Source organism: Eleutherodactylus coqui, chromosome 3 (assembly GCF_035609145.1).
Source record: "Eleutherodactylus coqui strain aEleCoq1 chromosome 3, aEleCoq1.hap1, whole genome shotgun sequence".
NCBI lineage: Eukaryota > Metazoa > Chordata > Amphibia > Anura > Eleutherodactylidae > Eleutherodactylus > Eleutherodactylus coqui.
Genome location: NC_089839.1, coordinates 148,821,495 through 148,836,897, shown reverse-complemented (window position 1 = coordinate 148,836,897; position 15,403 = coordinate 148,821,495). Strand labels below are relative to the sequence as shown.

General features: G+C 42.3%; 1 protein-coding gene across 1 annotated transcript in view; it reads left to right on the top strand.

The window, feature by feature from the left end:
* RAC2 (Rac family small GTPase 2) overlaps positions 1-15,403 on the top strand; it is a 93,627-nt gene that overhangs the window by 74,780 nt on the left and 3,444 nt on the right. The window contains exon 6 of the mRNA XM_066594572.1: positions 4,204-4,336. Within this exon, the coding sequence (XP_066450669.1) occupies positions 4,204-4,334 (131 nt within the window). The 3' untranslated portion in view covers positions 4,335-4,336. The remainder of the gene's footprint in view (positions 1-4,203; positions 4,337-15,403) is intronic.

Genomic DNA, 15,403 nt, shown 5'->3' with positions numbered 1-15,403 from the left:
GTCCACCCTCTGTAAATCTGGCAGTTATTTAGCTGTGCATCAGGATCTACATAAGTGCATTTTGATGCTGTGCATCTGCACCAAAATCCACTGAAGAATTTTCTCTGCGGAAATTCAGCTCCATGTGAACATCCTGTACGCTAAGAAGTAGTAATATTCTCAGGAAAAACGTAATATTGATTATGTAATTCTTAATGTAATTATGTTCATGAGGCCAAAAATAACAGAAAAATTCTAAATTCCCCCGCTGCTTCCACTGGAAAATACATTTTACCGACTTAACTTAGATGTACAATATGTATAATAATGCATCTGCCATAAATATCTTGTGTCCTATAAATAATATTCATATTCTAAAGAGTTTAAATGACAAGCAGTCATATTGTTCTGTGAATCAATTTTGAGACACATTGGTTATAATTGGTGTTCTAGTGGCATTCTGCCTAATAGACTGAATATATGATAATTAATGGATAATGGATTTATATGACTTAAGACATCTGCTTATCCTCTCCCAATTTCACGGTTTTGACATCTCTTGTTAATTATACATAGCACTCACATGGGAATGCAGATTTACAGCTGAATGTTTAAATCTCTATTTTATCGCTGTCATGATATGCTATAAGACTGGAGGGAGAATGGAGCAGAAAATGAAAGGCAAAAGAAATTGTAACTTGGGGTTATCTAGAGACATGATGCAATGGCACTGGTGTTGTTTATGCTACGCAAGCCGCCAAATAAATCAGTGCTTTTCCTGATATAGAACTTTGCAGAAACTTCAACAAGCATCAAAAGGGTCTACATGTAGACAACCGGGAGCCACCAGCTTGAAATCAGAAGGTTGGGCAGTTTGAAGCTCCTGGAGTGGTGACTTGTGGATAACTGAAAATGACTTGGGGATGGTAAACCCACCGGATTAGTAGAGGTCATTTATCCATCTGCTTCATTGTTCACACTTTTATGATTACATCTCTATTTTAGTCTGAGCCTTAAGACTAGGCTTCAGTTTGAGAAAGTTTCATCCTAGGTCTTTTGGTTCATACGATTAAGGTCCTTCTCCATTTGGAATGGCCCTAATTTAAATACTTTGATTAGAGAGTCCATGTGACCCACTAATAAATCAATTTAGGACATTTGCAAAAAGTGCTCTGAAAATAGCATTTTTTGTCTAGTATGGCTCAGGATCTGGCATGGCCACAATCACACTTAGGAGTTTCCCCAGAACCGATTTGATTCATTGTCAATTATTGCATCCTGGGTCATGTATCAAGTTTGCAATGTGCACTAATTTGCTTACTTACCAGAATAGTCCTATCTGACAGTCGGTCATGTGCTATATGTCTATATGTGCTACATATGACATATGACATATGCTACATGTGCTATATGTCAATTTTTCTCCTTCCACTGATATCATGTCCATCAGGTTCATCAGCCCACTTCTGGTCCCATCTGAGAGCTAGTGACATCTGTGGTGATGCACATTAGCTGGATGTAGAGACAGGACCACAAGCCTTTGTTGACAATGCAGTGAGGTGGTAGAGTAAGGAGACTGATGTGTGCTGCAAAAAGTGGAAGTTGCTGCGGTCATAACCTTCAGATGTAAGCATTGAGGGTGAGCCATAGTGAGAGCAGAGGGAACGTTGAAAAAATATATAAAGTACCGAAAGAACTTTAGTTTTGGGTTTAAAGTGTGGGGAAACATTTTTGTAAATGAAAAACTCCTCGGACTTGTTTCCTGTTAAATGCTGGTGTTCTGGGCATACAAAGAACATTGGGAAGGAGGGGATCAGCCACCTATCACTCCACTTCTCAATACGAGGGGCATTCAAGTTCTATGATCTCTTAATTTTTTTTCTAAAAAAATTACTTACTCCAGAAAACTAGAAGTATTGTTACTTCTCAACATAATCTCCTTCTTGACATGCATATTTTTCATAATGTTAATACTACAAACACTTCTTTAGCGGTCTGTCTTGCCCAATGGAAAATCGCTGATGCAAGGCAGGACAGGAAAATGTGCAACTATGGAAAGAGTCCTTCATCGTTGGAAAAAGCTAAAAATCAATAGGTGCAAGGTCAAGTGAGTAGGGAGTATGAGGAACAACTTCAAAGTTGCTGTTATGAAAAAAAACCCATAAATAAGAGCCGCCCTATGAGCAGGAGTGCTGTCTGGATGGTTTGGCAGTACCCACCCGGAGGAAACTTTCTGCATCCTCAGGTCTTCACGCAGGATGGTGTGCACAGAACCTACAGAAATGCCGACTTTGCAGGCATTCTATTCCACAGTCAATTGGTGGTGCTCCATAACCACTTGATCCACCAATCATGTTGTTGGACTGATTTTTGACCGAGCTCTTTTGGTTCATTCTCATGCCATATTTGGCCTTCTTTCAACTGTTGCACCCATGAAAGCAAATTATTCACTGACACCAATGCAAATGTGCATCAAAATAGGACATGCTGCTGTTTTTTTTTTATGTGCATAAAAGCAAAAGTGAGAATGAACCCATTGAAAACAATGTGTTCTATTATCTGCACATTGCATGCACAAGCATGCTTGTGTGAAGCTGGCCTAAGGCCAAGCTCACATGGCCATAAGTCGAAACTGCTTGTGGAGGCCCGCAGCAGATTCCAGCCGTGACCCTGTATAGGGCGGTAAAATTGTACTGCGCATGACTGTGTACTCACACATGTGGTCACGCGCAGTACACCTTTTTTTTGCTTTTATTTTCCTTACCAATGACATGAATATCCGCAGCCCACCTGCAATGTAATTGTGTACGGGCTGCGGATATATCCATGACCCTAGGAAACAATGGGCTCTATGTTGGGTATATCCGTGGTAAAATAGAACATGCTGTCTTGTATTTTCCGCAAGCGTATTACGCAATTCTCACACGCTAATGTGAGTGGAACTGTGTAATTAAATGCATTTAATTGATCCACGTATTACCACGGATCATAGACTCTCGGAATACACAATTCAAATCCAGTCATGTGAGACCGGCCTTAAAGTTAAGAAATATTGGTAAAGTCAATATATTACCAAATCTATTTTAGATTCCACATTTTGGGTAAATACTAGCCAACAGTATCTGCATCAGTTTTTCCCAGTTTGAGGGTGCGTTCACACGAACGTATATAGGCTTGGTTTTCACGCTGAGCCGATATACGTCCTCCTCGTGTGCAGGGGGGGAGGATGGAAGAGCCAGGGGCAGGAACTGAGGCTCCCACCCCCTCTCTGCCTCCTCTCCGCCCCTCTGCACTATGTGCAATGAGAGGAGGCGGGACGAAGGTCTGTGAATTAGCCCCGCCCCCGTCCCGCCTCTCCCCATTGCAAATAATGCAGAGGGGCGGAGAGGAGGCAGAGAGGGGGCGGGAGCTCAGTTCCTGCTCCTGGGCTCTTCCATCCTCCCCCCCCCCCCCTGCATACGAGGAGGACGTATATTGGCTCGGCGTGAAAACCGAGCCGATATACGTTCGTGTGAATGCACCCTTACAGTCGCTCTCCTTGCTATTATTTAATAGGGACCTTGATTGTTTACTCGTAAATAAGTCTGTGTCAAGTGATGGATCCTTTTACAGTACAGTTATCAGGGCTATGCCATGTAATGAAGCGTGTACCTTGTGTGTCCATCATATTATTAGCCCAATTTGTATCCACTGGCAGTAAAAAATAAAAATGCCTATTAAATGATAGCAAGGAGAGATCGTTAAAACAATGAGGAACTGATCCAAAAGTAACTTTTCATTACATAATGAATAACTTTTACCTGCTAAAACTGTAATAACTCTTTAAATGTCTTAGTGATCACTCTTTGGATAAATGTGTCATTGACTAAGAATCTAATCTGAGGCAGGGTTACGGAAATGCTGTGTGTCCTCTTGATATTGCTGGTATGGAGAAAGGATTCATGAATGCAAGCTGTGGGAAATAGAAAAAGACTAATGATGCTGTTGAGAAGAATGGATAATGATCTTGTTTTTAGTTGAGCAACGACAAGGTGTGAATGTAAACGCGCTAAACTATGGTTCCGTAATAAATAATACACCCTCCCGCTGCCTAACCTGCTGACGTACAGCGGTTTCCGACAATGTCGCTTTTTATTCATTTGTGAGCCTACCTGCATTCCATGTACTGTATGAAAGCTTCACTTTTTGCTCTTCTTTTTATGCTTTGTTTCCTTGTATCTGCAGAGTCTGTGAAGTATCTAGAGTGCTCAGCTCTTACACAGCGCGGTCTTAAGACAGTGTTTGATGAGGCCATTAGAGCAGTGTTATGTCCACCACCCTCCAGGCCTAAGAAACACGGATGCGTCTTGCTGTAAAGGTGAGCAAAAATCATAACTGTCATTTAATGTTATATTAGCATTAAAAACTGTTGCACCAAACAATTCAACGGGCCCTAGGAGAGTGTTGGACGTCATTTCTTTCATTTTCCACTAAATATTAAAATATAAAAGTTTGGACTCCCTTTGGCAAGTTTTTCCATTGTTTTTTTGCCTCATTCACCTAGACTTTATTTTTTACTAATAACAAGGCAGATTTGGTGGGAATCCACATGGTGGTTCAGATGGTGTGGATTTTTCTGCATTCAGGTAGTGTAGTCTTATTTTTGTATTCTTGTATTGGCTTGGAGCCCTCCTGGGTATCTACCAGCTCTCTGGTGGGCTAGTGTGAGCCATTATTCACATCCATTGTGGCAACTTGATGACAGTGATAGAGCCTCTCAATGCATTTGCCTCCACAGCCCTGTTTCCTCAAATCCGATACCTCTCTGATGTTCTGAGGCATCGGATTAGAGGAGTCGGGGAGCAAAATCGAGGCCAGTTGGAGGGGTGATGGACACTGCTGACATTTTTTTAATGTAACTGAGGCGCCTAGTTTCAACTGCGACCCCTATAGCTATGCCACTGCATGCTAGGTGCTGTTATGCAGAAGTACACCAGCGTATTGTTAGTAAAAAAAAAAAAAATGGAAAAGTTCCTACTGTATGTGGAATTACAAAAAACTTAAAAAAAATATATACAGTTTAGTATAATATATAAATGAATGAAAACATTTTATTTAATAAAAAGGTCTTAATAATTCTCCTTATATTTGATTTCCCCATGTGCATAGCAACCACAAATGTAAGAATAGTAAAATTTTGTTTTGTAGGTTCAAAATTAAAAAAAAAATTACACTATGTTTTTGCACACTCGAAAAAGAAAAAAATACAAAGGAGGATAGGTCATCCATATTTCAGAGTTGGGCATCCCCTTAAGGAGTTATTTTCCTCATCATTTCATTAACAATCTTCCTCCAGATCATGAGGGATTTTTTGCATTCAGGTAGAATGACACTTTAAAGGTGAATCTGACATTGAACAATGTGAAGCTGTTCCCTGGTTACTGATTAACCTATGGCTGATGTAGGATGCTGTGGTGGTCTGCTGTATAACTATGTATTCATTGTAGTATGTGTGTATAGTTGTATGTTTCCATCTGCATTTAATCAGCTTGGGTACACATTAAACTGTATGCAGGTACAGTATATAGCAGAGGTGTAGCTGGGGGAGGGTGGACAGGTGGGGCTTATGCCCCGGGTGCAGTTAGAAGGGAAGGCGGGGTGGGGAGGATGTAGGACCACACACAGAGAAAAGGGAACATTATTGTCCATTGTACACAGGTACGGCCACATTTGTCATTATATTGCCCTACCTACAGACTGCTCCTCTGTTGCTGCTCACATTGCTCCGTCTCCCCTCCATGCTCACCAGCTGACCATGAATCTGACACAGAGTTCTTTATTAATTAACTAAAAAAAAATCTCAGTTTATTATTAAAGAACTCTGTGTCAGATATACTTTTAGCACCTTTAGATGTGTAACCCCGGCAATTACTCAGGAATAGGTTTCTGTACCCCAAATGCATATACAAGCTGGTTTTAATAATAAGCTGATATCTTTTTGGCAAAATAGCCAATCTCAAGAATTTTTATCACGTTTGAAGGTTACGCCACATTCACCCCTCCAGAAAAAAAGGTTTTCTCTTCTCTCACAGGCCTGAGAAGAGGAACCCCCACCAATTAACTATTAACCCTTCCCAAACCACTGTCTGACGTCTTGCTACGTTCTGATTGAAGCTTGTACAGCTCCAATGTCAGAAGACGTCCGACAGGGTATTCTTACTGTCTTATTGCCAGACACTCTGCTGTTGGAGCCTCTCTGAAGCACACACACTGGCTTTAGCCAGCAGATGGCACTGTTGTATAACAGCAAAAAGAGAAAGCATTTTAGGAAACCCTGAATCCAAAATGGGATTGGAAAGGGTTAATGACTTTTCCTGAGGCTTGCTCATCAATTGTGTGCTCCTGAAAAACCTCTTTAACCCCTTTAGGATATAATTATGATAGGCTTAAGGCTTAGGGCTCATTCACACAGGCATATTTTCTGCCCATATTACATTTATATTTTTACGGATGTAATACGGACAGCATACAACATGATTGATTTGCATTAGTGTATTCCGTCAAATTTTCTATACACGTATAAACAAAATTGCAGCATGTCCTATTTTGGTCTATATCCACAGACCAAAATTGGCCATGAAAGTCTATGGGAGCATAAAAAAAAAAACTAAACAGTGATTATGTACGTTATAGGCGCATTCACTGCATGTGTTTTTTACACATGAAGCCAGGAGACAGTATTAGGGCTTATTTAGACGACCGTATATCGGCTCAGTTTTCATGCCGAGCCGATATACGGTGTCCTTGTCTGCAGGAGGGGAGGATGGAAGAGCCAGGAGCAGGAACTGAGCTCCTGCCCCTTGCCACTATTTGCAATGGTAGGGCAGGACAGGGGCAGAGCTAAGCGCCGGTACTTAGCTCTGCCCCCGTCTCGCCCCCTCCTATTGCAAATAGTGGAGAGGGGTGGAGAGGGGGCAGGAGCTCAGTTCCTGCTCCTGGCTCTTCCATCCATCCTCCCCCTGCAGACAAGGACACCATATATCGGCTCGGCGTGAAAACTGAGCCGATATACGATCGCCTGAAATAGCCCTAAAGGCGTAATCACACAGGGGCGTTTGCACATGCATTTGTGTGCGCAAAATATGCGTGAGCATTGCGCTGGGAATAGAACCCATTGCAAATGCGCACCTGATCCCATGAAATTGCGCAATTTCACGAGGAAATTGAAAACACCGGGGACTATTTAGGCTACGCAGCTTTTTAAATCATGGCGTGGGTGTGTCCCATACTGCTGTTAATAGTCCCCAGCAAGGTAAAAAGTAGATACACACAGATACACACAGGATAGCACGACCTTCACAGCTCAGAAAGTCGTGCTATTGCAGGTGTGCCGTCTGCAGGAGCCCTAAAAAAAGCAACATCATTTGGTCATTTGTGGTTCATTTTTTGAATGTGTAAAAAATATAGTGAATACATGCACAAAAAAAAACACTGGTTCCTTCACACGGATGAAGAGAATAGAAGCCATTGACAGCAATGGGTTTGTACACATTTTCCCAATTTTGCGCGTGCATTTCTCATGTGAGCAAAAAAACAGGTCTTGCTTTATTTTTGTGTGCTTTTGTACACTAAAGGGCTTAAACAGCTGAGCGTGATTTTGTCCCGTTATGCGGCTGTGATTTTCACGACGCATAACAGGATGAAACAAGATCACTGCTTTCAATGGTTTCGTTTTCATTAGGGATATTCTAACGCATTAATACTACGTGCAAGAAAGATAGGGCAGGACTTATCTTCCCCCTTTTTTTGAAGACTTGTGCAGAATAGCATGGAGTTTAAAAGGTAAAAAAAAAAGATTTTAACCTTGTTCATGCGCAACTATGCTCTGTATCGGCCACCGTAGTTGCACATACAGTCATATGAAGGAGCACTTATGGCCCCATTTAAGTCTGAGAGGTGCGCAAAGGCACACACAATACGCAACAGCATGAGTAATAGGCTGCGCAATTCCAATAAAAAAGGAACACACCTGAAACTCATTAAGCTAAATAGCCATTTAAATCGGGACGTGTTTGTCTGCTGCGGGCAAATAAACATGCCCTGCATGCGCAAAAATACATTAGAATACACCGTTACGTGTGAGAGCTAATATGCTGTGCTGAGGCGTGTGCAAAAATGCATACGTCCATGTGAAGGGGGCCTTTTACTTGTCAACACTCTTAGATAATGCCCTACAGTGTTCATATAGTGCATATAATGTCTAGATTGATAAAGAATATACAGGGGTGGACAAAAATATGCAAACACCAGAGAAATGTATGGGATTTTAATCATTAACAATGAGCTGCCCTTTTGACCCTGCTTGGCTGAGAGATTTCCCACCAAATTTATGTTTACTTCACCTCTTGCCCTGCTCTTGATGGTTTTGGGAGCCAGCTAGTAACAGCAGCTGAGTGGCTCAAACCCCTGACCAATGGAACCTTATTGCTCGGTCAGATGCTCACTTCTGCCCGGCATCTTCTGTGTCATATTACCTCCACTCATAATCAGTCTCTACATGTCTTACTGAAATAGGATTTATAATCCCATTTAACTTGAAGCATGCATTTCGTACAGTGTTTCCATATTCTTGTCCACCCCCTGTAGGTCCAGATAACTAGTGTCATGTAGCATCCAGATGAATAGGGTATACTCCTCATTATATCTGCATACATTGTGCAAATGAGACCTACATATTGTTCCCGACACAGCAGTGGTGGGTAAGGTGCAGAGTGGCTGTCTTCCCGAGGCATCTGGCTTAGCATGCACCCTGTGTAGTACACCGCGCAGCTTATTGCTATTTATTGACAAAATGAAATAGTGACTCAAGCGACAAGCTGACAGAGACGCTTGCACAGCTCAAGTGCGACTGCTTCATCCTCTTCAGTCTCCTGTTATAACATAATATTTTTTGCCACATTAACCAATAACAATTTTTTTAAGAGTTGCAATTAGAAAATGTTGTCACCCTTCATCAAATTGCTAGATGTTTCATTCAACAGTCTCTTATTTACCCGTATATCTCTTCCTGGATGATGAGCTTTTCCAGACCTCCAAGCAGGGATGTGAGATTGGATATTAATTAGATTTCCTTTCAGGAGTATTGGATAGCTGGATAATAATTAGAGATAAGCGAGCATACTCGTTAAGGACAAATACTCGAGCGAGTATCGTCTTTTTTGAGTATCTGCCTACTCGTCCGCAAAGATTCAGGTGCCGGCGGGAATAGGGGGGAGATCTCTCTCTCCCCCACCCCTCCCCCCTGCTCACTCCTGCAACCCACCACTCACCCCGCCGGCACCCGAATCTTTGTGGATGAGCAGGCAGGTACCCGAAAACGATGATACTCACTCGAGTATTTGTCCTTAATGAGTATGCTCTCTCATCTCTAATAATAACGTTAGTGTGCTGACCGCCATATTGTTTGTCACAATGCGTTCCCACAGAAAAGGAAGAAAACTCAAAGATCTTCATACTGGCGATTTTTTTTTTATTAAGTTGTTGTCTAGTAGTTCAAAAATATATTCTGATTAGAGATGAGCGAGCATACTCGTCCGAGCTTGATGCTCGTTCGAGTATTAGGGTGCTCGAGATGCTCGTTACTTGAGACGAGCACCACGTGGTGCTCGTCTCGATTAAACGAGCACTGACCATTGAATTCAATGGAGCCGGCAATACAGCCAGCTCCATTGAAAGCAATGGGCTGCCGGCTAGCGCAGGATGAATTTTCGGGAAGGGCTTAAAAATATAAGCCCTTACCTGAAAATCATCCTAAAATGTGTAAAAAGTAAAAAAAAATATATACTCACCTTGTCCCGGCAGAACGATGTTAGCCCATTGAATTCAATGGAGTCGGCAATACAGCCGGCTCCATTGAAAGCAATGGGCTGCCGGCGATCGCACAATGAATTTTCGGGAAGGGCTTAAATATATAAGCCCTTCCCTGCAATTCATCCAGAAATGTGTAAAAATAAAAAATATATATATACTCACCTGGTCCCGGCAGACGGAGTTCAGCTGCGGCCAGCTGGCAGTTCTCCTGAACTGCTGAATGAGCTGCCTCTGATTGGTCACAGCCTGACCAATCAGAGGCAGATCTCACTCACACCCATTCATGAATTCATGAATGGGTGAGTGAGTGCTGCCTCTGATTGGCTCAGCGCAGCTCTCAGCTGAATGACAGCAGTTCAGCACCACAGTGCAGGGGACAGCAGGAGAAGACGCTGCTGTGCCCCGGCAGCTGAAGGGAGGTGAGTATCTATTTTTTTTGTTTTTTAAATCACTTTTAATTCATTTCCAGGGAATGGCTTATATGTAAAGCCCTTCCCTGAAAAAGAATTCAGGTGTGCCAGCGGACCATTGTCTTCAATGGAGTCGCCGGCAGCAGCAGCGGCTCCATTGAAGAGAATGCCTGTATTTTTATTCTTTTTTACACTAAAATCTTTCTTTTTCAGGTAAGGGCTTATATTTTTAAGCCCTTCCCGAAAATTCATCCCGCGCTCTTTGGCAGCCCATTGCTTTCAATGGAGCCGGCTGTATTGCCGGCTCCATTGAATTCAATGGGCTAACATCGTTCTTCTCTGCCACAGCTGTTACAGCTGTGGCCGAGGAGAACGATCGTTATGCTGACAGTGGGGGGGGGGGGGTCTTACTCTTGCCGCTATTGTGGCTTAATAGTGAGACCTCGGAGCCCGAAATGCAGCCCAGCTCCTCGCCTGCCCTATCCATTTCTGTGTTTTTTTACATGACTTTGGTGATTTACTAAGATTTTCACAAATGAAAACCTTAGCGGAGCACCAGTCATATACAAAAATGCTCGAGTCGCCCATTGACTTCAATGGGGTTCGTTACTCGAAACGAACTCTCGAGCATCACTGAAAGTTCGACTCGAGTAACGAGCACTCGAGCATTTTGGTGCTCACTCATCTCTAATTCTGATATTTGAAAAAAAAACGGTCAATCAATCCCTTGATGATCCAGCATGCATGCTCTGGTGGTTTCCTACTGGTCCTTGCTTATCAGGCGAATGCCCAGGACGATGCCCTTATACTAGGACGTCGCCACTTCAGACAATCAGTAAGGGCTTCTTCCTATGAGTGTATTTGCACACGATCCAGAGAATAGAACCCATTGATGCCAATAGCTTTGCTCTCAGTAATGATTGTTTTGCGCACGCAAAAAAATAGGTTCTGCACTATCTTTCTGCGTATTTGCATAGCAAGGGACCCCATAGAAGTCGATGGGAGGTGCTCAAATGCACGGGAATGCGCAATATGCTGCACAAAACTGTGGGAAACAGAACACATCTTGACCTTATTAGGCTAAATAGCCTTTTAAATCAGGGTGTCTCGCGGGTACACGAACAGGGCCTGCACGCATACAGTACAATGTGCAGACTCTTGAGCAAATCAACCTAGTTCACTTCGTCTGCAGAACCCTAAAAGAAAAAGCATTGATCAACACTCCAGCTTCTTAGCGGTGCACATGGGAATAACTGCAACAAAGAATCCCAGCCCTCGCTAGACTGCTGAAGAGTCATATATTGCATGAAGGCAAATAACATATTCAAGACGTGTTTTGACATGGATATCAGTTGACAAAAGCGTGGAGGGGCCGAAACATGTCCTGAATATGATATGTGCCTTCATGCTATAAAAGATTGTTCAGCAGTATATAGCAAGTGTCGGGATTCTTTGAAAGCAATTGCAGCTAATCACCGGCCTCAACGATCACGTGCCATACTTACTGATATCACAAGCAATTTCCATTTATGATCCAGTCATCAGAATAATTCCCTTTAGTTATGTGTCCCAACAATTATCAGTGGGTCTCTGTATAATGTTTAATCAAGTTTCCAGCAATTTTAACACTGAGCAACTGCTGATAACTCTATGTAGGTGATGGGGAACGGTTCTCAAGCATACCTATACCTATGCTATTTGTATCTCCAGCTTGTACATAACATAGTATGTAAGGCCAAAAAAAGACATATGTCCATCCAGCTCAGCGTATTACCCCCCAATGTTGATCCAGAGGAAGACAAAAAAACACAATGAGGTAAAAGCCAATTTTCCCCCATTTAAGGGGGAAAAAATCCTTTCCGACTCCAATCTCGCAATCAGAATAATTCCAGAATCAACAACCCTTCTGAAGTTATTAATGATAATAGCATATAATATTATATAGCTCAAGAAAGGCGTCCAGACCCCACTTGTACTCTTTTATCGAGAACAAGTTTTATTTCCTGCACCACTGCCCCCATATGTCTCATGAGGGCAGAATTCTTTGATGTGCCCTCTACACCACCCATTGAGACGCTGTGATTAACAACTGTAACGGCATCCAGATTTGACATTATGGCTGTCAATCAAGGCTGTGCAGCAGTTGAATAGAGGGCACTTCTGAAGGAAGCAAACAGCCGGTTTGTCAGAACTAGAAAGAATCGGCTGATCCCACCCCTGCTTAGAAATACTCGATGATGTAAAGGGTACACGGTCCATCATTTCTTTGGAGTTCAAGGTTCCCAATACTCTTATCCCTTCTTCAGAAGTGTGAATGGGATGGCATGACAAACAGAGGTCCTCGTTCATATTGGTCCCCAATATTGTATGTTGAATTGCATTGATAGGAATTACATTCACTGCAAGCATCATGCTGTATATAATTTGCAAAGGTATGAATGTTGACGAATTTTAGAAACAATGTTGGGTTGAGCCTATATTGTTCAGTAGCTGTTGTATAGTCTTCAACATCTGCGTGTATTGTGGAAAGATATTTCATTGTTTCCATGCGTTTTTCCAACTCATATACCTGTACTTGGATACGCCATAATCCGTGAATATGAGTCAATGTATTGAGTTTGATTCCGTTTCTTTTCTTTATGGATGAAAATTACTCCTACACTCATAATACAAAAGTACATTCAGAATTACAGGTTTTTTTTCTATGACTATGAAAATTTTGCTCTCATTGAGATCAGCAAAAAGGCAATGCATAACGATGAATGTTCCTAAAATGAAAGTATATGCACATGTGGTGCATTTGTGATCACTGAGACTATCGATTGGAGTCCCACCGCTTAGGAAGTAATCACTTTCTGTGGTAGGAAACCCCTTCAAATGTTCAAGAATATTTCAATCACAGAATATTAATCATCACACTCGGCATATGCATATACCTGCCTTTATCCTGGTGAGCTGACCTAGAAAATACAGCTAACGAGATGAGTCTTGTATTACGCACTGTTAGAGCTGTATTCTGGAGTACAGGTATTACAGTTGGAGGTCTTGCCATGAATTAACATTTGTGAAGAAGAAGGCTGAGTCATCCAGTGTCCTGCACTCAGCAGTGTAGCACATTATCCTTCATCGTTCAGTCACTGCTAGCATTTATGCTGACCTATTATTGATCAGATCCCCACGATTCAGTGAGAACGATTATCATTCAGTGTCCAATTCTATCCGTTCAGTCATATCCGACTCTTGGATACTCTGTAGGCCGGTCCTCTCCACGCTTCTCTATTCTCTACAGCTGCTTTCAGTTGCATGATGCCCATTCCCGTATCCTTCTTGATGGTGTCCAACGAACGTGTCTTTTGTCTTCCCTGCTTCCTTTTACCACTGACCATTCCAAACAGCATTTTTATTTCTAGCAACTTCGCGCTCATCCTGTGTCCAAACTAAGTCCGTCTCTATCTGGTGATCTTGCCTTCCAGGGACGCCTCTGGTTGATACGGTCCAAGAAAGCTTTGTTGTTAACCCTACCTGTCCAGGGGATTCGTAGAAGTTTTCCCCAACACCACAGCTCAAAAGCGTCCTTTTTTTTTAGTCTGCTATCCTCCTTTTCAAAGTCTCACAGTTGTATGCAGCAATCGGGAAGATGATGGCTTTGGTTAACCTTCGTTTGATGGTGACTAAGACATCCTTGCACTTCCATATTGGGTTCATGCACACCATGGTCATACGCTTCAATGTTAATCAGCACTTTATCTGACTTGTTGAGCTGCTACTATGATTTATGAGGGACTGAAGGAGTACAAAACTATTACCGCTTTGATTTTCTCATTGTTGACCTTTATGTGGAATTCCTTGTTGACAGTGGTCATCATCTTTGCCTTCTGGATGTTCAAGTGAAGTTCCATCTTCTCACTTTTGTCTTTTAACTGCAGGATCAGAATTTTCAGATGCTTCGCTGTCTCTACTACAAGGGTTGTATCATATGCATGTCTTAGATTAGTGATGGTTCTTTCACCTATTTTCAATACAATATCCTGATCATTTAAGTCCAGCCGCCTCATGATCACTTCCACATAGAGTTTAAAAAAAAAGCAGAGAGGATGCATCCTTGTCTTGTGCCCTTCTTGATCTTGAACCATTCTACATCCTCATAATTGGTTCTTACTTTGGTTTCTTGATTGCTGCTTCGTAGGTTGATGCTTTCTCTGTGCTTTTCAAAGATTCCATGCTCAATGCAGTGGAAAGCTTTTTTTTGTAATCAATTAAAAATACTAGTAAAGCTTCTCTTGATACTCTCCTACCTTTTCCATGATTAGGTTTGTGATGTGGTCACGGGTCCCTCTGCCCTTGCAAAATGCAGCTTGAACATCATGAAGTTCCTGGTCAAGGATATTGTCCCAGCGCTTTTGGATGATTTTCAGAAGCACCTTGCTGACATGGGAAATAAGAGCAATAGTTCTTATCACCTTTTCTTGGCAGTGGGATAAAAACTGATCTTTTACAATCCTTTGGCCATGTGCAGGTACTCCAGATTGTCCAGCATAGTGTTGTCAGTGCAGCTCTTGGGACTGGTTTGAGCAGCTCTGCAGGGATTCCATCGATGCCGGGTGCTTTGCTGTTTGGTAGCTGTCTCATCACCCACTGCACTTCACTTTTGAGCAGGTCTGGTACCAGATCCTCCTGGTCCCCATGTTCCTCTGGGTGGTCATTGCTGGAGCCAGTGTATAACAAGAATTCTTCTGTATATCATTTACATCTCTTTTTGATGTCCTGATTGTCGCTGATTTAATTCCTATTATGGTTCTTGATGGCTGCTTGAGGGGCAGAGAAAGGCTTCTTCACCTATTTGGAGTGGTAAATAATTCCCTGGTGTAACCCTTCTTATAGGCTTATTCAAGGCTCGTAAAGTTTTTCTTGTCTTTCCTGGCTTCACTTTAGAAATTGGAATAGAGTCGCCTCGGCTCATCCAGCCTTCCCGTAGCCTCTCTCCTTTTATCAGCAATCTGGAGGGTAGTTGCATTTAGCCAGTTCCCACTGCGAACTGGCTTCCTCTATGGCACATGTTCTTGAGTGATTTCAATGATGTTTTCCTTTATCTCTGCCTACAGTTTGTTTGGGTCCCCACTTTCCGGAGCTGAGGAAAAATCACAGCATGCTCTATTTTTAGGCGG